This window comes from Entelurus aequoreus, linkage group LG28, assembly GCF_033978785.1.
Source record: "Entelurus aequoreus isolate RoL-2023_Sb linkage group LG28, RoL_Eaeq_v1.1, whole genome shotgun sequence".
Taxonomy (NCBI): domain Eukaryota; kingdom Metazoa; phylum Chordata; class Actinopteri; order Syngnathiformes; family Syngnathidae; genus Entelurus; species Entelurus aequoreus.
The window spans coordinates 26,875,694-26,898,193 of record NC_084758.1 but is presented as its reverse complement, the minus strand read 5'-3'; the positions used below and the strand labels follow the sequence as shown (position 1 = coordinate 26,898,193).

Sequence of the window (22,500 nt, the reverse complement as noted above, 5' to 3'; positions counted from 1 at the left end):
TTGAGGGCAATATCGCAGTTATGGCCGCTTGCAACAGTGACTATATAAGAGTAACAATTAGTGCTGTCAAACATCTACATTTTTATCAGATTATTGAACACATTTTTATATTTTGATTTATTGCATTAAATTACAAAATTTTAATTCACTTTAAAAAGACCTCAATATTTGGACACAAATTACATTTTATAGTCAGAATGTCATACAGGAACACTTTTTTAATGTTTTACTTAAACGCACGTTATTTATTTGTTTCAAACTGTTTTTTTACACGGTTAAAAAAAAAACAGTTGGTAGACTTTACGGTGAAATATTGGCAGCTGAGTTGCCAGAATTTCACTGTAAAAATAATGGTATCATTTTTTAATGCGATGTAAAAAAAAAAAAAAAGTGCCATAGATATTACGGTAATAAAACAAAATCCCAGTTCAGTCGCCAGAATTTTACCGTAAATAAAATAAGTGTTTTATTTACGGTAAAATTTAAAATAAGTGTTTTTCAAGTTACAGTATTTCACCGTAAAGGAGTGTGTGCACGCAAAAAAATGACTTGATGAATCTGAGTTTTTACATGATTAATGCGCTGATGTTTTGTAATTAATCACATGAGTTGATGCCCTAATGCGGGGGGCCGCAACGCGCGGCAAAGCCACAAGCGGCTCCTTAGCGCCGCCCTAGTGGCTCCCTGGAGCTTTTTCAAAAATATATGAAAATGGGAAAAGATGAGGAAGAAAATATATATTTTTTTTTAATATGGTTTCTGTAGAAGGACAAACATGACACAAACTTTCCTAATTGTTAAAAATCCCACTGTTTATATTAAATATGCTTCACAGATGACAATATTTGGCGCCCGCCATTTTGTCCTAATTTCGGAAGTCCTTGAACGCACCGTAGTTTGTTTACATGTACAACTGTCCTTGATGCCGCCACAGAAAGACGTGTTTTATGCCACTCCTTTGTCTCATTTTGTCCACCAAACGTTTTATGCTGTGTGTGAATCCACAAAGGTGAGCTTTGAATTATGATGCGTTCAAGAGTCTTACAGCCTGAGGGAAGAAGCTGTTACACAACCTGGAGGTTCTGCTTCGGAGGCTGCGGAACCTCTTTCTAGGGTCCATCAGTGAAAACAGTCCTTGGTGGGGGTGGGAGGAGTCTTTGCAGATTTTCTGAGCCCTGGTCTGGCAGCGGTTTTTTGCGATCTCCTGGATAGGAGGAAGAGGAGTCCTGATGATCTTTTCCGCCGTCCTTACCACTCTCTGGAGAGACTTCCAGTCTGAGGCACTGCAGGCTCCAGTCCAGACAGAGATGCAGTTGGTCAGCAGGCTCTCTAGTAGTGCTGCTACTTTTTGTAGCATCGCTTTTGCCGCATACTTGACATATTACGGTTGTCTGTTCAGCATCTTCCCGCTTGAAGCCAAACCATCGCCAGACGATGGACCCCCGTGCTGTTTTTCTTTGAAATGAATTCTTCTTCCTTCATTTGTTACTAGATTTGCACTTTCTCTCTCTCGTATTACCACTCGCACCGCTCCGCTTGCACCACCTGCCACTGCTAACTTTACCCATGCCGCTACCTCTCTGCTGGGCGAGGGCGTATGACGTTGCACGTGCGACAGTATGTGACGTATGTAAGAAGGTGCACTTGTTTTATGTCTCTGTGAGAAAGAGTGAAAAGAGCCTGAAGTGTAATGCCCACAGCTAAAAGCAACTGCGTGAGAACGTATACTCGAATATCACGATATAGTCATTTTCTATATTGCGCAGAGACAAACCTGCAATATATCGAGTATATTCCGTATATCGCCCAGCCCTACTTTGATTATGATCATGATTTCTGGTTATGTTAGGCCAGCAGAGAAGGCCTTGCTGGCCCTGACGCCACACCACTGGTGACTTACGTGTCTCTTCTTCCTGTGTTCTTCCATCCAGATGATTCGGGTTCCAGAGCAGCAGGCAGTGGATCGGAACACGCTCCAGAACTTTCCCTGAAGCTCGGTAATTCAAAACGACACTTGATTGCACTGACCTTTTTGAATGCTGCTTTAAAACCTCTAAAGGCCTTAGTGGCCACATGCGTGGACAGCACCTTTTAGCTCTTATTTCCAAAATTGTGTACACTACTGAATTATAGCGGCTTATGTGGACACTTATACTGCCATCTGGTGGTGTCAGAAGAGTACAACATACAATGGAATTTGGGGGGAAAAAATTAGCATGTCACTACACATGTACACGTTTGTGTACTTATGGACTAAGTACATCATATCAAAAGATGATTCTTAGTTTTTATTTTAATTAGGGTCCAATAAGCCCAAATAGCAAAGAGAAATAAAAAAAAAGCATGTAAACAAACAGCTTGGGCTTTAAGAGTTTAATCCTTCGGTGAGGTCAGAGGTCACTGAGGATCTTCCTCACCCCCAAACTCATCCAAGCATGCCTCTTATGGGGTTGCAGGTGTTGGTGCCATGACTTGTGAGACGTAGGATGTCTCACATTTCTCTCTTTTTGCACCATTTTTCCTCCTCTTCTTCATCACTTTCTCAGCGCTTTTTTCTTCCGACCCCTCTGTGAACCTCCCTCTCCATCTGCTCCTTGCGCACCTCCCCTTTGCTTCCATTCATGCTAAACAACATAAATCTGCTCTTTTTTTTCCGCCTGCGTGTTTTCCCCCGTAGAATTTATCTGCGCCGCGCTGTCCAAACAAGCAAAACTCCTCCTCTGGTCAACGTCTTATTCGGAGCGGCTGCGCTCCCGTAGCGTCTCTGCGAGGCGCGAGGGACAAAAGGCGAGACTTGAAAGCCTTCCGGGAATGTTTTGTCGGGGCGATCTCGCCCAGTGGAGAGACATTTATAAGAAGGTGTCACATAACTCTTTTCCACTGCTTGTTTACGCGGCGCTGCGATAACACGCGTGTGCAGCCCAGACTTCTTCTTCTTCTTCTTCTTCTTCTTCTTCTTCAACTGAGGCGACCACCTTGAAATTACTCCTCAACTTGAGAGTGTTTTGAGATGAGAGTCATTGTTAGGCTTAAAGTTACCGTATTTTCCGGACCATAGGGCGCACCAGATTATAAAGCGCACTGCCGACGAATGGTCTATTTTTAACCGTTTTTCATATATAAGGCGCACCTGATAATAAGGCGCACTGCCAATGAGTGGTCTATTTCTGATCGTTTTTCATATATAAAGCGCACCTGATTATAAGGCGCACTGCCGATGAGTGGTCTATTTCTGATCGTTTTTCATATATAAAGCGCACCTGATTATAAGGCGCACTGCCGATGAGTGGTCTATTTCTGATCGTTTTTCATATATAAAGCGCACCGGATTATAAGGCGCACTGCCGATGAATGGTCTGTTTTTGATCGTTTTTCATATATAAGGCGCACTGCCGATGAATGGTCTATTTTTGATCGGTTTTCATTTATAAGGCGCACCGGATTATAAAGCGCACTGCCGATGAATGGTCTATTTTTTATCTTTTTTCATATATAAGGCGCACCGGATTATAATGCACACTGCCGTTGAATGGTCTATTTTAGATCGTTTTTCATATATAAGGCGCACCAGATTATAAAGCGCACTGCCGACGAATGGTCTATTTGTGATCGTTTTTCATATATAACGCGCACCGGATCATAAGGCGCACGGACGATGAATGGTCTATTTTTGATCGTTTTTCATATATAAGGCGCACCGGATTATAAGGCGCACTGCAGATAATAATAATAATAATAATAACTGGGATTTATATAGCGCTTTTCTAAGTACCCAAAGTCGCTTTACATGTTAAAAACCCATCATTCATTCACACCTGGTGGTGGTAAGCTACTTTCGTAGCCACAGCTGCCCTTGATGAATGGTCTATTTTCGACCGTTTTTCATATTTAAGGCGCACTGCCGATGAATGGTCTATGTTTGATCTTTTTTCATTTATAAGGCGCACCAGATTATAAAGTGCACTGCCGATGAATGGTCTATTTTTGATCTTTTTTCATATATAAGGCACACCGGATTATAAGGCGCACTGACGATGAATGGTCTATTTTTTATCGTTTTGCGTATATAAGGCGCACCGGATTATAAGGCGCATTGCCGATGAATGGTCTATTTTTTATATTTTTTCATATATAAAGCGCACCGGATTATAAGGCGCACTGCCGTTGAATGGTCTATTTTTGATATTTTTTCATATATAGGGCACATTAAAGGAGTAATTTTATTTTATTTTTTTCTAAATGTAAAACACTTCCTTGTGGTCTACATAACATGTAATGGTGGTTGTTTGGTCAAAATGTTGCATAGATTATGTTTTACAGATCATCTTCAAGCCGCTTTCTGACAGTCTCTTCAGGATGCGCCGTTTTGTGGGCGGTCTTATTTACGTGGCTCACCTTCGGCAGCGTCTTCTCCCCGTCATCTTTATCTCCCCGACATTTCTAAAACAATCTTGCCTTCCTTCATTATTCCTCCATGTTTGCCCAATTTGTGACGTTTTTTCCCCCATTGGTGACATCAGCAAATATATCCATATATGGCTCGTACACGCACATGCATCCTCAACTATTGACATTTCTAATACAAAGTAGCGTAAACTTATATCTGTCAAAAGACTTGCTATGGAAGAGCTCAAAACTACTTATTTACGTGGCTCACCTTCGGCAGCGTCTTCTCCCCGTCATCTTTGTTGTAGCGGTGTAGCGTGCAAGGACGGGAGTGGGAGAAGTGTCAAAAGATGGAGCTAACTGTTTTAATGACATTCAGACTTTACTTCAATCAATAACGGAGCAGCATCTCCTCATCCGGAAACAACAACACCGGAAATGTGTCCCGTGAAAAACCGTCCGACCGGAACTCTCTAATAACTAAAGTTCCTTGGGTGAATAATGTAAACTCTCTACACCGGTATGTTTTAGTGCTTTCATGGTGAGTTTACTGACGGATATAAGTAAGAACTTTACAGTACTTTATATTAGAAATGGCGACAGCGGAGGATGAATGTCCCATATCAAGAAGATAGAGAAAAAGAAGAAGCTTACGGACTACAAAGGCGGATGCGCGCAATTTTTCAGGATTTATGCAGATCCCAAATACAGATCAGCAGGTACCAAAATGTAAGAAAAGTTGCTTTTGCATAATATTGAGAAACAAAACGCCAGATAATATGTCTTACCTTATACACACACCATAATAATACTTGTATGTTGAGGTACATCAAACGGTGCAGCCTCCACGTATCTCTGATGTTTGACTGCCATCTACTGGTCACACTTATCATTACACCATGTACGAAATGAAATAGCTTCGAGGTGGGTAAGCTCAACCAAACTTATTGCGTACATTAGGTGCACTGGTTTATAAGGCGCACTGTCGAGTTTTGATGGGAAAAAATATTTTAGGTGTGCCTTATAGTCCGAAAAATATGGTAAGTTGCAGGTCAGGCCTGGGCCGATAACAAATTATGCTGGACGATATATTGACCTACAAATTATTGCCGATAAAGGATATCATTGCCATTCTTGTTTGGAGACTAAATTACCCAGCAGGCACAAGACAATGTTGTTGAGAACTTGTTGAATTAGGTCCCGACGTTAAGCAACTCAAACCTAACGTCGAAATACAAGTGGCAATCACCTGTGATTGAGATGTGTGAGAAATTTCAAGTCAATCTAACTTATGAGGACGGGTAAAAGCGCCACCATGTGGTGTACTTTTCAGAACAATAATAACACGTGCAACATTGTGTGTGCTGTACACTATTGAGTTTGAATGGAGGTGTAGCTGATGTCAGCATTTCTGTTCTGTCGGCTCGCAGTGCGGCCTCGTTTCACGCAGCCCGCCAAGATGAGGAAGCGCGTCATCGCTCGGCCGGTGGGCAGCTCCGTGCGCCTCAAATGCGCCGCCAGCGGCAACCCTCGGCCCGACATCGTGTGGCTGAAGGACGGCCGGCCGCTAGCGGGGGGCGAGGGAGGCGGCGTTGGCGAAGGCGAGGAGGCGGGCGGGAAGAAGAAGTGGACTCTGAGTCTGAGGAGCCTGGCGCCGGAGCATAGCGGCAAATACACGTGTCACGTGACCAACCCGGCGGGCCACATCAACGCCACTTACAAAGTGGAAGTCATACGTGAGTTGTCCCCCAACATACATATATACAGTGTGTGTGTGTGTGTGTGTGTGTGTGTGTGTGTGTGTGTGTGTGTGTGTGTGTGTGTGTGTGTGTGTGTGTGTGTGTGTGTGTGTGTGTGTGTGTGTGTGTGTGTGTGTGATATATATAATTATATACAGTATATGTAAAATATAATTATTTTTATATTGACATATACATGTAATTTTGAATATATACAGTATGTATAATTATAATTATATACGTAGTAACGTATTAATTATATATTGTAATTATTATTATAATTATGTTGTCATACTAATTGTGTATATATGTATGTAATATATGTAAATATGTATATAAATATTTATTATAGATTTATGTAAATATCAATCAATCAATCAATCAATGTTTATTTATATAGCCCTAAATCACAAGTGTCTCAAAGGGCTGTATGTTTTATATATAAATATATACAGTATATCTAATATATATTTATATTTACATATATATGTAAATATATGTTTTATATACAATTATAAATATATACAATATTTAGAATTATATGTATATACTTATTTACATATGGTGTTATATATTTCAATTGTTATAATTATTATATTATAATTATATATATATGTGTGTGTATGTGCGTGTGTGTAATATATGGAAATATATATATAAATATACACAGTATATGTAATATATAATTATATTTACATATATATGTAAATATATGATATTTTATAAATATATACAGTTTATATATATATATATATATATTTATATATGTATTATATTATATATATAATTATTATGTTATAATAATTCTGTATATATGTGTGTGTAATATATGTGATATATATGTATATATATTTAAATGTATACTTATGTAAATGTTTGTTTTATATATGATATTTATATTTAATGTAATAATAAATATTTATATGTAAATATATATGTTGTATATATATACATATAAATATATACAGTTTGTATAATTAGATGTATATACATATTAACGTATTACATTATGATTATCATAATATATATATATATATATATATATATATATATATATACAGTGGGGCAAAAAAGTATTTAGTCAGCCACCCATTGATTGTAGACTAAATACTTTTTTGCCCCACTGTATATATATAATAAAAAGTAAACTTGAATATACTTTAGAATAGTCAGTGTACAGCTTGCATAGCTGCAGCACAGAAAAAAGGTCAACCTCCATTCTTGTCTATCTAACTGACAACAAGTGAGTATTTTTGTCTTGCCTACAATCAAGCATGGTGACGTCACGCTTCAAGGCTGCACGAGTGTTGTTAGCACTGAGGGAGCTGTGGTTCATTAAAGGCAAATGTTGAACTTTTCCTTTGGGATCCAGTGAAAAGGAGTCATTATTGTCCAAATGCTGCCTTATAATGTCACAGTATACAGTATGTGTTGGAATTCCCTTTGCCCTCTCAATGAACCGCCGCTCTGCAGCACTCGTGCAGCACTCGTGCAGCCCCCGACCATGACGCAACCACCACAGTGCTTGCTTCTCACTTGTGCTGCCGTTGTTGATTGGAGCGTGTGTGCGTCCACAGAGCGCACCAACTCCAAACCCATCCTGACGGGCACCCACCCGGTCAACACCACCGTGGACTACGGAGGAACCACCTCGCTGCAGTGCAAAGTGCGCAGTGACGTCAAGCCCGTCATCCAGTGGCTGAAGAGAGTGGAAGCCGGAGACGAGGGCAAGTTCAACTCCACCATCGAGGTACATACCGGGTCGTCACCAGAACCAGAACCGGTAGCGCCGCCGGGTTGGCACTTTAAGAACCAGCTGAGCAATGGGAGGATGAGTGTGTCGTTCATGAGTGCTTGTCATCCAGGTGGGGGACCATCACTTTGTGGTTCTGCCCACTGGGGAGGTCTGGTCCCGACCCGACGGATCTTATCTCAACAAGCTGCTGATAACGCGAGCCAAGAAGGAGGACGCCGGCATGTACATCTGTCTGGGCGCCAACACCATGGGCTACAGCTTCAGGAGCGCCTACCTCACCGTCACGCCAGGTGCTGCACACACCTGTCGCTGAAGAAAATGCCATGAAATTACTAAAGAAGGACAATCTAAATAATGTATTTTAATTACTAAAAAGTTCTATTAACTAACTGAGAAAATGCCATGAAATTACTGAAGAATGCCATTAAATTACTAGAGTGCCATTTAATTACTTTAAAATGCCATTAAATTATTCCAAAATACCATTAAATTAGTAAAATATGAGTTCCTTCAATTACTAAGAAAAATTAACAGTAAATAACTAAAAATGCTGTGAAATTACTAAAGAAGGACAATTGGCTACTAAATAATGTATTTTAATTACTAAAAAGTTCTATTAACTTACTGAGAAAATGCCATGAAATTACTGAAGAATGCCATTAAATTACTAGAGTGCCATTTAATTACTTTAAAATGCCTGTAAATGATTCCAAAATACCATTAAATTACTAAAAATGTTAATTCAATTACTAAGAAAAAATAACAGTAAATAACTAAAAACGCAGTGAAATTACTAAAGAAGGACAATTGAGTACTAAATAATGTATTTTAATTACTAAGAAGTTCTATTAACTTACTGAGAAAATGCCATTAAATTACTAGAGTGCCATTTAATTACTTTAAAATGCCATTCAATTATTCCAAAATACCATTAAATTACTAAAAAAGTTCATTCAATTACTAAGAAAAATTAACAGTAAATAACTAAAAACGCAGTGAAATTACTAAAGGACAATTGAGTACTAAATAATGTATTTTAATGACTAAAAAGTTCTATTAACTTGCTGAGAAAATGCCATTAAATTACTAGAGTGCCATTTAATTACTTTAAAATGCCATTAAATTATTCCAAAATACCATTAAATTACTAAAATATGAATTCCTTCAATTACTAAGAAAAATTAACAGTAAATAACTAAAAATGCTGTGAAATTACTAAAGAAGGACAATTGGCTACTAAATAATGTATTTTAATTACTAAAAAGTTCTATTAACTTACTGAGAAAATGCCATGAAATTACTGAAGAATGCCATTAAATGACTAGAGTGCCATTTAATTACTTTAAAATGCCTGTAAATGATTCCAAAATACCATTAAATTACTAAAAATGTTAATTCAATTACTAAGAAAAAATAACAGTAAATAACTAAAAACGCAGTGAAATTACTAAAGGACAATTGAGTACTAAATAATGTATTTTAATTACTAGAAAGTTCTATTAACTTACTGAGAAAATGCCATTAAATTACTAGAGTGCCATTTAATTACTTTAAAATGCCATTAAATTATTCCAAAATACCATTAAATTACTAAAATATGAGTTCCTTCAATTACTAAGAAAAATTAACAGTAAATAACTAAAAATGCTGTGAAATTACTAAAGAAGGACAATTGGCTACTAAATAATGTATTTTAATTACTAAAAAGTTCTATTAACTTACTGAGAAGATGACATGAAATTACTGAAGAATGCCATTAAATTACTAGAGTGCCATTTAATTACTTTAAAATGCCTGTAAATGATTCCAAAATACCATTAAATTACTAAAAAAGTTAATTCAATTACTAAGAAAAAATAACAGTAAATAACTAAAAATGCAGTGAAATTACTAAAGGACAATTGAGTACTAAATAATGTATTTTAATTACTAAAAAGTTCTATTAACTTACTGAAAAAAATGCCATTAAATTACTAGAGTGCCATTTAATTACTTTAAAATGCCATTAAATTATTCCAAAATACCATTAAATTAGTAAAATATGAGTTCCTTCAATTACTAAGAAAAATTAACAGTAAATAACTAAAAATGCTGTGAAATTACTAAAGAAGGACAATTGGCTACTAAATAATGTATTTTAATTACTAAAAAGTTCTATTAACTTACTGAGAAAATGCCATGAAATTACTGAAGAATGCCATTAAATGACTAGAGTGCCATTTAATTACTTTAAAATGCCTGTAAATGATTCCAAAATACCATTAAATTACTAAAATATGAGTTCCTTCAATTACTATGAAAAATTAACAGTAAATAACTAAAAATGCTGTGAAATTACTAAAGAAGGACAATTGGCTACTAAATAATGTATTTTAATTACTAAAAAGTTCTATTAACTTACTGAGAAAATGCCATTAAATTACTAGAGTGCCATTTAATTACTTTAAAATGCCTGTAAATGATTCCAAAATACCATTAAATTACTAAAAATGTTAATTCAATTACTAAGAAAAAATAACAGTAAATAACTAAAAACGCAGTGAAATTACTAAAGGACAATTGAGTACTAAATAATGTATTTTAATTACTAGAAAGTTCTATTAACTTACTGAGAAAATGCCATTAAATTACTAGAGTGCCATTTAATTACTTTAAAATGCCATTAAATTATTCCAAAATACCATTAAATTACTAAAAAAGTTCATTCAATTACTAAGAAAAATTAACAGTAAATAACTAAAAATGCCATGAAATTACTAAAGGACAATTGGGTACTAAGTAATGTATTTTAGTTACATTAAATCACAATAGAATGCCATTTAAATGATCAAAAAGTCCCATTAAATCACTTCGAAAATTGCAATAATTTATTTTAAAACAAAATGCCATTAAAGAACTAAAAATGCCTTAGAAGTACAAAGATGCCCTTAGATAACTAAAAATTCATTAAACTACTAAAACGTCACATTACATTAATAAATATGCCATTTAAAAAATACAAAAATTGCTAATAAATGACTTTTTAAAAATCCAATAAATAGCTATGTAATATGTAATACCTATAATTGACATGTAATTATTAAAAATGACATTAAATTACTAAAAAATCAGAGTAAGCAATCAAAAATGCCATTAAATTATAAAATAATTAGGACATTTACTGACTAAAAAAGTTGTGACAAATTTACATCAGACATTTAATCAATAATAAAAAATAGTTAATATATTTATTCACCTGCTCTTTGGCTTTAAGTAATAATTGTATTGGTTTTATAATTATTGAAGTATTCTACAACTTGGGGTTGAATAAATCTTTTTCAAATGAATGAATTTGTCTGCGTTGAATAAGAAGTGTGTCTTCCTTCCAGATGTGACGCCCCAAAACAACTTGGTGGTTTCAGCGGCGTCCCCCAGCCTCCCCTGGCCCGTCATCATCGGGATACCGGCGGGCGTGGCCTTCATCCTGGGCACCGCCCTCCTCTGGTTCTGCCGGTCCAAACGCCCCTGCGCCGCCTCGGCTCCCCCCGCGTCTTCCGCTCCCCCCGCAGCCCAGCGCCTCCCGGTGGCGGGCCGGGAGCGAGCGTACCCTCCCGCTCAGCCGGGCGGCGCGGACAAGGAGCGCCTGTCCTACGAGGACTACGTGGCCCACCAGCAGCAGCAGCTGCTCGCCAAGGCCGGCGGCGGCCCCGCCCCCAAACTCTACCCTAAAATCTACACGGACGTCCACACGCACACGCACTCGCACGTGGACGGTAAAGTGCACCAACACCAACACATCCACTACCAGTGTTAGCGCACAAACGCCGACTTTTGGCGCACCAGTGAAGAATGTAAAGATTTTTATTTTCAAAAGTGTTTTTATTTGAGAGCGTTGGCGTCGTGTTCAACGTTTGACTTCTCAAGCTCGCCTTTCTCGTGCATCGTCCAGCATGATTATATAGCATTTAGCATGTAGCATTTAGCATGCACAGCTGTATGAGTTTTCTATGAATAGGACCATCCAGCTCTGCAGGTGTTCCTAATATTGTGGCCGTTACTGCGATCAAATCTTCCTTTATGAACCTGTGAAGCTTTTTTTCGTACTCGTATTGTATCGCTCGTATTTGTACAGTCCTCTCCACAGGTCGTTAAGATGTTTTATAGCAGCGTTATTTTTGCCTTTTTTTTATTTTATTACAAAAACTCCAAACTAAGGCTTTAAGGAAAACAAGCGGACTTTCTCTCCGGTTTGTAGCGATTAAGAAAATCAATATTTTGCCATATTGGCGATGAACGGTTACCCTCCTGTTGGCCGTTGGAGGAACTGCAGAGCTACTTCCACTCTTAGGTGCTTTCAAATGTTTACTTGTGTTGAACCCATTAAAACAGGGTTGTCCAACAAGCGGCCCAGACTGCTTGTTTTCTAGCGGCCCACGGCACATACTTTTCATCAAATTACTAATAATTAGTAATACTGCTCATTTTTCTACTAAAAATACCGTTAAAAATCTAAAAATGTAATTTAGTGATTACAAAATGCCATTAAACTACCCCAAAATGCACGATATACATGTAAAAGATGAATTACTTAAAATAATGTCAAAAAAGTATTTTAAAATGCCAATACATTAAAGACAATGCCATCAAACTACCTCAAACCTCCCATTAAATTAATAGAAAAATTACTATTAACTACAAATGCCATTAAATGACCCAAAATTCCAATTCAATTGCAAAAAATACCCATTAAAGTACTGTAACAATATCATTAAATACTAAAGAAAGTCATTAAATTGAAAAAAAAATACTCCAGAAAATGTTGTTAAATTACCCAAAAATTCACAATCAATTTGTTAAAGATTCTCATGAATTACTTTTAAAAACAACAATAAATAATTAAAAATGGCAATAAATTATTTAAACAAATTGCCATTAAATTACCCCAAAATTCCAGATTATTTACAAAAAATCCATTAAATCATAAAAACAATGTCGTTAAATAACGAAAGAAAATCATTAAATTGCAAAAGAAATACTCCAGAAAATGTTGTTAAATTACTCAAAAATTCACAGCCAATTTGTTGAAGATTGCCATAAATTACTTTTAAAAATAACAATAACTAAAAAAAAAATGCCAATAAATTCTTTAAACAAAATGCCATTAAACTACCCAAAAATCCACGATTTACATGTAAAAACTAAATTACTTAAATTAATCTCAAAATAATATTTTAAAATGCCAATAAATTAAAGACAATGCCATCAAATTACCTTGAATGCCATTAAATGACCCAAAATTCCAATACAATTACAAAAAATACCCATTTAAATACTATAACAATGCCGTTAAATACTAAAGAAAGTCATTAAATTGCAAAAAAAATACTCCAGAAAATGTTGTTGAATTACCCTAAAGATTAACAATCAATTTGTTAAAGATTCTCATAAATTACTTTTAAAAATAACAACTAATTAAAACATGCCAATAAATTCTTTAAACAAAATGCCAGATTAATTACACAAAAATCCATTAAATCATAAAAACAATGTCGTTAAATAACAAAAGAAAGTCATTGAATTACTAAAAAATGCCATTAATTACTATAGAAAGCCATTAAATTGCAAAAAAAAAAATACCATAACTTTTTTTTTTAATGTTTTGTTAAAATACCCCAAAATTTGCAATCAAATTGTTAAAGATTCTCACAAATAATTTTTAAAATTAACAATAATTTTAAAAAATGCCAATAAATTCTTAAAGAAAATGCAATTAAATTACCTCAAAATCCAAATTATTTAAATAAACAAATACCATTAATTAACTAAAAATGCAGTTCAATTACCCCAAATTCCAGTAAAATTACAAATAGATTCAGTTCAATTATTAAAACAATGCTTAACAATTGCGCAAAAAAAATGCCATTAAATTACCAAAAAAAATCACAATAAAGTTGTTGAAGACTCTCATCAAATTATTTTAAAAATATATAAGTAAATAAAAAATGTTCAATATTCAAAATTCCCATTAAATTATTTTTAACAATACAATTAAAACACAAAAAATTTAGTTAACTAACCCAAATTTCAATTAAATAACGAACAATTATAAATAACACAAAATTACCCTAAAAGTCCTACTAAATCACCTCCAAAAATTTTTAATTATTACAAATTAGGGGAAACAAAACGTGGAACCGTTAAGACTAACGACCTTAATAATACGTGCAGTATATAACTTTTGAACATGTCATTTTACTTGGACTGCAAAAGACCGAAGCATGTTCAGAAACATTTTGACGCAAATATTGTACTGCAAGAAATTAAAGAAAGATGTAATAGTTGTTTTCTTACATTTCTGCTTGCCATCTCAAAATAATTGGACAGCCCTGCTTTAAAGCTAATTGACTTTCGGCTGTGCACTTACTCACCTTTGCTAAATTCAATTGTTTTTACCAACCAGCCATCCCAAAAGAAAGTGTATTTTATTCCTAATTTATTGACTATGGGCATTATTATACTGCATGAGTTGACTTTAATGTAAGATATTGTATTTATACGCGCTGGCAGAGTACACAAAACCTCCTAGATAATCCTTGTATGGACAATCTTGTACAGTTTCATCTTCATTCATCACCTTATTGTCGCCATTAAAAAGGAATCTGTGGGAAGCAGATGGTGTGCTTCTTTGCCTTACGTCTTAGCGAGAACCCCATTGATTTTGAAGGACCTCCTGCAGACTGTCAGTGCTCGTTATTCCATGTCCAAGACAAATGTTTGAGACGTTCCTCCTGGTTGAACTCCACACATCTGCTGGTCCTCCTTCCTTCCTCCCTCTCTCTCTCCAGCCAGGATCTCGTCTGCGATAAGACAAAGACGTCAACACCTCGTGTCGTTTATCAGCTTCTCCGGGATGATTCATCCCGGCGTTTCCATCAGAAAGATCCCCCTTGTTTCTTCGGGAAGCTTGACATCTTCCAGACATGGAAAGCTACGTAAGGTACCTCCAGCTGCTTTACATTATGGGTTTGGAAAAAAAAAATCCAAAATATTTGTTCTACTTTTTTAAATTGACAGAACGCTGCAGAAAGGGAACAATGGTTAACTTTGTTTGTATGAAACAAGCATCACGTGATTTAACAGTGTGTTCAATGTACATTAATAATAATGATCATAAATACAAAGTAAACTAATTTACAAATGTCCAATATTTTGTTCATGAAAACTGTCAAGTCAGCAGAATGCGAGAACACAGAAACTATAGATTGTACCTAACATTACATTCCTAAAATTTGCCATTAAATAACTAAAAACGCCAATAATTTGCGAAGGAATGCCATATGAATTACAGAAATAATGGCATTTAATTATTAAAATGTTCTATTAAATTAGTTAGGAAATGCCATTACCGTATTTTTCGGAGTATAAGTCGCACCGGCCGAAAAAGCATAATAAAGAAGGAAAAAAACATATATAAGTCGCACTGGAGTATAAGTCGCATTTTTTGGGGAAATGTATTTGATAAAAGCCAACACCAAGAATAGACATTTGAAAGGCAATTTAAAATAAATAAAGAATAGTGAACAACAGGCTGAATAAGTGTACGTTATATGAGGCATAAATAACCAACTGAGAACGTGCCTGGTATGTTAACGTAACATATTATGGTAAGAGTCATTCAAATAACTATAACATATAGAACATGCTATACGTTTACTAAACAATCTGTCACTCCTAATCGCTAAATCCCATGAAATCTTATACGTCTAGTCCAGGGGTCGGCAACCTTTACCACTCAAAGAGCCATTTTGGCAAGTTTCACAAATTAAAGAAAATAATGGGAGCCACAAAAAAAATGAAAATGAAAAACACCGCATACAAAGCTTAAACGCTTTGTGCTATGTTAACCAGGGGTCTCAGACACACGCACCGGCACGCACTTTAATGTGGAAATTTGATGTTAGTGCGGCCCGCGAGTTGTGAATAAATGGCGCTTGATAGCGTCATACTTGCCAACCCTCTCATTTTTCCCGGGAGACTCCCGAATATCAGGGTGTGATGACACTGCTTTTGGCGCCCTCTACAGTCTGCCATAACAGTGTACCTGCTCGACCACATGCAAAATGCAGTTTCAGCTTGCTCACGTAAGTGACAGCAAGGCGTACTACCTCAGCAGCCACACATCTTACACTGACGGTACCAATACCCAGAATCCCATGCAGCCCTAACTCTTCCGCTCAACCAACGCACGGAGAGGGTGGGGGGGGTTGATGTGTGGGGGGATTTGGTGGTAGCGGGGGTGTATAATCTAGACCGGAAGAGTTAGGGCTGCATGGGATTCTGGGTATTGGTTGTGTTGTGTTTATGTTGTGTTACGGTGGTATGTTCTCCAGAAATGTGTTTTTCATTCTTTTTTGGTGTGGGTTCACAGTGTGGCGCATATTTGTAACGTAACAATGTTAAAGTTGTTTGATACAGCTACCGTCAGTGTAAGCTGTGTGGCTGATGACTAAGTATGCTTTGCTGTCTCCTGTGTGTTCAAGAAAAAACAAAACATACAACATGTGGCCGGGATGGCACGCTGTTTGTAAACGCTAGAGAGGACAATTACTGCAGTGCAATTAGAGCACTCCCTTTATTTAGTAATTAGAGTGTAAATAGGATTATATTTTCCCTGGGAGTAATCTATGAGAGACACTGAGATCCATAAATCTCCTGGGAAAATCGGGGGGGTTGGCAAGTATGTAGCTGAGCCGCATCAGAGTGGTCAAAGAGCCGCATGCGGCTCCGCAGCCGCGGGTTGCCGACCCCTGGTCTAGTCTCTTACGTGAATGAGCTAAATAATATTATTTGATATTTTACGGTAATGTGTTAATTAGGGGTGTGGGAAAAAATCGATTCGAATTCGAATCGCGATTCTCACGTTGTGCGATTCAGAATCGATTCTCATTTTTTAAAAATCGTTTTTTTTTTTTTAATAATTTTTTTTTTTTTTTTTTAAATTAATCAATCCAACAAAACAATACACAGCAATACCATAACAATGCAATCCAATTCCAAAACCAAACCCGACCCAGCAACACTCAGAACTGCAATAAACAGAGCAATTGAGAGGAGACACAAACACCACACAGAACAAACCAAAAGTGGTGAAACAAAAATGAATATTATCAACAACAGTATCAATATTAGTTACAATTTCAACATAGCAGTGATTAAAAATCCCTCATTGACATTATCATTACACATTTAGTTTATGAGATGCGATGCAAGTGTAAGCCACTGTGACACTATTGTTAATTTTTTTTATTTATTTTTTTTATTAATGTTTGTAATGATAATATCAATGAGGGATTTTTAATCACTGCTATGTTGAAATTGTTACTAATATTGATACTGTTGTTGATAATATTCATTTTTGTCTCACTACTTTTAGATTGTTCCGTGTCATGTTTGTGTCTCTCAATTGCTCTGTTTATTGCTATTCTGAATGTTGCTGGGTCGGATTTTGTTTTGAAATTGTATTGCATTATTATGGTATTGTTGTGTATTGTTTTCATTAAAAAAAATTTTAAAAAATCGTTTTTGAATCGAGAATCGTGTTGAATTGAAAAAATCGATTCTGAATCGAATCGTGACCCCAAGAATCGATTTTGAATCGAATCGTGGGACACCCAAAGATTCCCAGCCTAAGTGTTAATCATTTCACACATAAGTCGCACCTGAGTATAAGTCGCACCCCCGGCCAAACTATGAAAAAAACTGTGACTTATAGTCCGAAAAATGTCATTAAATTACTTCAAAATGACATGAAATTAGTAGAAAATACCATTAAATTATAGAACAGATCAATAAATAACTCAAAATGCCATTACATTTTTGAAGAATTCCATTTAAAATACTAAAATATTGACATTTAACCAAAATTGGCATAACATTATGAAAAAATGTCATTTAAAAATGTTTAAAAGTTTAAATAACTTACTTCAAAAAATGCTGTTAAATCACAAAAAACAAAAATCCTGTTTAAATTATTAAAAAGTCCCATTATATCGCTTAAAATATTACAATAAATGTTCAAACAAAATGCCTTTAAATAACTAAAAATGCCCTCACATAACTAAACATTCACTTAAATTACTAAAAAGTTGCATTACATTATGAAATTGTCATTTAAAAACAACATGCAATCAAATTCATTTTCCAATTCAATTAAATAACTACAAAATATATCAAATACCTAAAAATGACATTTAATTACCAAACAAGACATAAAATACCAAAAAATTTCTTTAAATGACAAAAAACGATACAACTGTCCACTATTTTGTTAATGAAAACTGTCAAGTCAGCAGAATGCGAGAACACAGAAACTATAGATGGTATCTAATGTTAAAAGATAACATTAGATTCCTAAAATGTGCCTTTAAATAACTAAAAACGCCAATAAATTACTAAGGAATGCCATTTGAATTACAAAAACTAATGGCAATAAATTATTAAAATGTTCAATTAAATTAGTTAGGAAATGCCATTAAATTACCTGTGTCATTAAATTACTTAAAAACGACATGAAATTAGTACAAAATACCATTAAATTATAAAACAGATCAATAAATAACTCAAAATGCCATTACATTTTTGAAAAATGCCATTTAAAATACTAAAATATTGACATTATTTAACCAAAATTGGCATTAAATTATGAAATACTGCCATTTGAAAAAAATTTAAAGTTTAAATAACTTACTTTAAAAAATGCTGTTAAATCACAAAATTATTAAAAAGTCCCATTATATCGCTTAAAAGATTACAATAAATTATTTTCAAACAAAATGCCTTTAAAAAACTAAAAATGCCTTTAAGGTAAGAAAAATAAATGCCCTCACATAACTAGAAAGTCAATTAAATTACTAAAAAGTCACATTACATTATAAAAGATGTCATTTAAAAACCACAACATGCAATTAAATTAATTTTAAAAGTCAATTAAATATCTAAAAAATATATCAAATACCTAAAAATGACATTTAATTACTAAACAAGACATCAAATTACTAACAATATACCAAACAATTCCTTTAAATTACAAAAAAAGTATTACTATTGTCTAATATTCTGTTAATGAAAACTGTCAAGTCAGCAGAATAAACAAGAATGCTATTTAAAATACAAAAATATAGAAATTTACTAACCAAAATTGGCACTAAATTATGAAAGAATGCCATTTAAATTACTAAAAAGTTTGAATAACTGGCTTAAAAAACGCCATCAAATAAATGATAAATAAATAAATAAATCACAAAAAAATTCCATTTAAATTATTAAAAAGTCCCGTTTGTATCTAAAAGATTGCAATAAATTATTTTCAGACAAAATGCATTTAAAAAACTAAAAATGCCCTCACATAACTAAACATTTAATTAAATTACTAAAAAGTTGCATTACATTATGAAATATGTCATTTAAAAACAACATGCAATCAACTTCATTTTAAAATTCAATTAAATAACTGAAAAATATATCAAATACCTAAAAATGACATTTAAATACCAAACAAGAACTCAAATTACTAAAACAAATACCAAAAAATTCCTTTAAATGACAAAAAAATGATACAAATGTCCAATATTTTGTTCATGAAAACTGTCAAGTCAGCAGAATAAAGAAGAATGCTATTTAAAATACAAAAATATAGAAATTTACTAAACTAAAATGGCACTGAATTATGAAAGAATGCCATTTAAATTACTAAAAAGTTTGAATAACAGGCTTAAAAAACGCCATTAAATCACAAACAAATTCCATTTAAATTATTAAAAAGTCCCGTTATATCTAAAAGATTGCAATAAATTATTTTCAGACAAAATGCCTTTAAATAACTAAAAATGCCCTCACATAACTAAACATTTAATTAAATTACTAAAAAGTTGCATTACATTATGAAATATGTCATTTAAAAACAACATGCAATCAAATTCATTTTAAAATTCAATTAAATAACTAAAAAATATATGACATTTAATTACCAAACAAGAACTCAAATTACTAAAAACAAACACCAAAAAATTCCTTTTAATGACAAAAAAATTATACAAATGTCCAATATTTTGTTCATGAAAACTGTCAAGTCAGCAGAACGTGAGGCTGCATGCTTAATGTTGTCCAGCATGCACCTAATGTTGTCCAGCATGCACCTAATGTTGTCCAGCATGCACCTAATGTTGTCCAGCATGCACCTATTGTTGTCCAGCATGCACCTATTGTTGTCCAGCATGCACCTATTGTTGTCCAGCATGCACCTAATGTTGTCCAGCATGCACCTAATGTTGTCCAGCATGCACCTAATGTTGTCCAGCATGCACCTAATGTTGTCCAGCATGCACCTATTGTTGTCCAGCATGCACCTAATGTTGTCCAGCATGCACCTAATGTTGTCCAGCATGCACCTAATGTTGTCCAGCATGCACCTAATGTTGTCCAGCATGCACCTATTGTTGTCCAGCATGCACCTTTTGTTGTGCAGCATGCACCTAATGTTGTGCAAAGCGATGTAGTGAACGTCTATCACAATTCAGTCTTCTGTGACTCTTGCTGTGGACTTGTTGCCCACTTTGAGGTGGTAGTAGTGTGACGTTGACTACAACAACAACAACAAAAAAGGTGTGGAGGAGATTCTTGTGTGTTTGAGTCAACAGCAGCTGTGCTTGGTGATGAAGAGGAGCTGCCCAGAGAGCTTTTCACTCTTCAGGTGAATAGAGGCAGCCACCATGAAGGCCTCGCACGCACACGCTCACAAAACATGAAGCCGCAAAGCCCGGGAAGGAAAGAAGGAGAAAAGACTCATCAAGTACACCCACCCCAGTTGTGCACACGCCTACAAAAAGTGCACTGACACACAAAAGGCCCAGATGCACACAACACACACACACACACCTGGTTGTGTTTGCCTCCCTGATCCTCACTCATCCTTCACTAGGCTGCAAAGCTGCCATTAAAAGTAGGAAAACAAAACATCAAGAAAAGAAAAAGGAGGCTAAAGGGGGAAACCTCGGATGTGGACAAAGAAGATAGCAGCCAAGGCCTTTAAAGTTTGCCGTGGAGGCGTGACAGAAGCCTCCTAATCTAGGTGTTGTCTTTCTTTGCACACACACACACACATATTCTTGTATTTCTCACCTTCTTGAGAACTCTGAAAAAACGCCTACCTCTAGTATTATGATAAAAGTCGTATTTTTACTCAACGCAGGTCAAAATGTTACAACAAAAACTGAACATTTGTGCAATTATATGATAAAAGTTGGAGTTTTACTGGATAAGAGTCGCAATTTTACAAGAAAAGCCTAAGATTTTGGCAATTTCATGAAAAGAGTCGTAATTTTACTCGACAAAAGTCACACTTTTATGAGAAAACTTTAAGAATTTGGCAATGTTATATTAATAATCGGAATTTTACTTGGCAAAATTATGACAAAAGTCAGTTGTTCACCTGGCGTGTTTTTTCCGGAAGGAATAGGGAAGTCCTTTTTTAGCTGCCGTCTTGTTTTTATCATATATTGCTGCCTTTGTTTACTTTTGTATGCACATTAAATCAACAAAAAATCCTGACTTTGGAGCAATGTTCACGGACTCTAGTATTTGGCTCTCTATTAGATGCCATGGTTTTCTGTATTGGGACCATGACTTATGTCCTAACTTGTTCACACCTCCTCATATGGAAGGCACTTTTCCTTGTTGGTGTCTCAAGAAGGGTATAAATACAAGAACACACACACACACACATTGACTGTGCCATGTGTGAGCCAGAATAATAATATCCGTTTGTAAAAGGAGAAACAATGAGATTGTTGTGAGAATAATGTTGAGGTGTTTGTGTATGAATGTGCTTAAATCATTTCCCTAGGGTTTTTACTGAACAATAATTCTGGAAAGGACTATTTAAAATGACCATGTAACATACAGAATATATAATAAGTAAAGTATTTTTTCTTGGTAATATATATATAAATCTTTATTTATAATCAACATTAATTTGAACTAACTTTCTTTTTTATAATAAATCTTTATTTAATAATATGCAAGCAAAGAAATAATAATAATCAAAACAAGTATAGAAACAGTACAAAAACAGTACAAACGATTAGATTAATTACAACAAACTATTTCATTTTGTAATTTATTTTTATTTTATGTACCTTTATTTATAAATTGCAAACAATTGAGAAATAATAATTTTTTTATTTTTTTTTAAAGTACAAAAACAGTACAAATCAGCGCCAGGGAGTTGTAAACTCAATAAAGTAACTAAAAAAAAAGCAACAACAACAACAACAACAACAACAACAAAAAAATATATATATATATATATATATATATATATATATATATATATATATATATATATATATATATATATATATATATATATATATATATATTCATACCGACAGCCATCAGACTGTATAATGCATATGTTCCTTGACTGCACTTAAATGTAGAGTATATGTAGAATATATCTATGTCATTTATATGTTATATATATTATATTATATTATTTATTTATTTGTATTTATTATTGTCTATTGTGAGCGAACTGTGGTGCTGAATTTCCCCCAGGGATCAAAAGAGTACTTTCTAATTATA

At 34.6% G+C, this 22,500-nt stretch overlaps 1 protein-coding gene across 1 annotated transcript in view; it reads left to right on the top strand.

Moving 5' to 3' along the window:
• Positions 1–14,520, top strand: part of fgfrl1a (fibroblast growth factor receptor like 1a) — a 119,959-nt gene extending 105,439 nt beyond the window's left edge. The window contains exons 4-8 of the mRNA XM_062039599.1: positions 1,932–1,997; positions 5,817–6,122; positions 7,703–7,875; positions 7,991–8,171; positions 11,250–14,520. Coding sequence (XP_061895583.1) covers positions 1,932–1,997; positions 5,817–6,122; positions 7,703–7,875; positions 7,991–8,171; positions 11,250–11,674 — 1,151 coding nt within the window. The 3' untranslated portion in view covers positions 11,675–14,520. The remainder of the gene's footprint in view (positions 1–1,931; positions 1,998–5,816; positions 6,123–7,702; positions 7,876–7,990; positions 8,172–11,249) is intronic.
• The last annotated feature ends 7,980 nt before the right edge of the window (positions 14,521–22,500 follow it).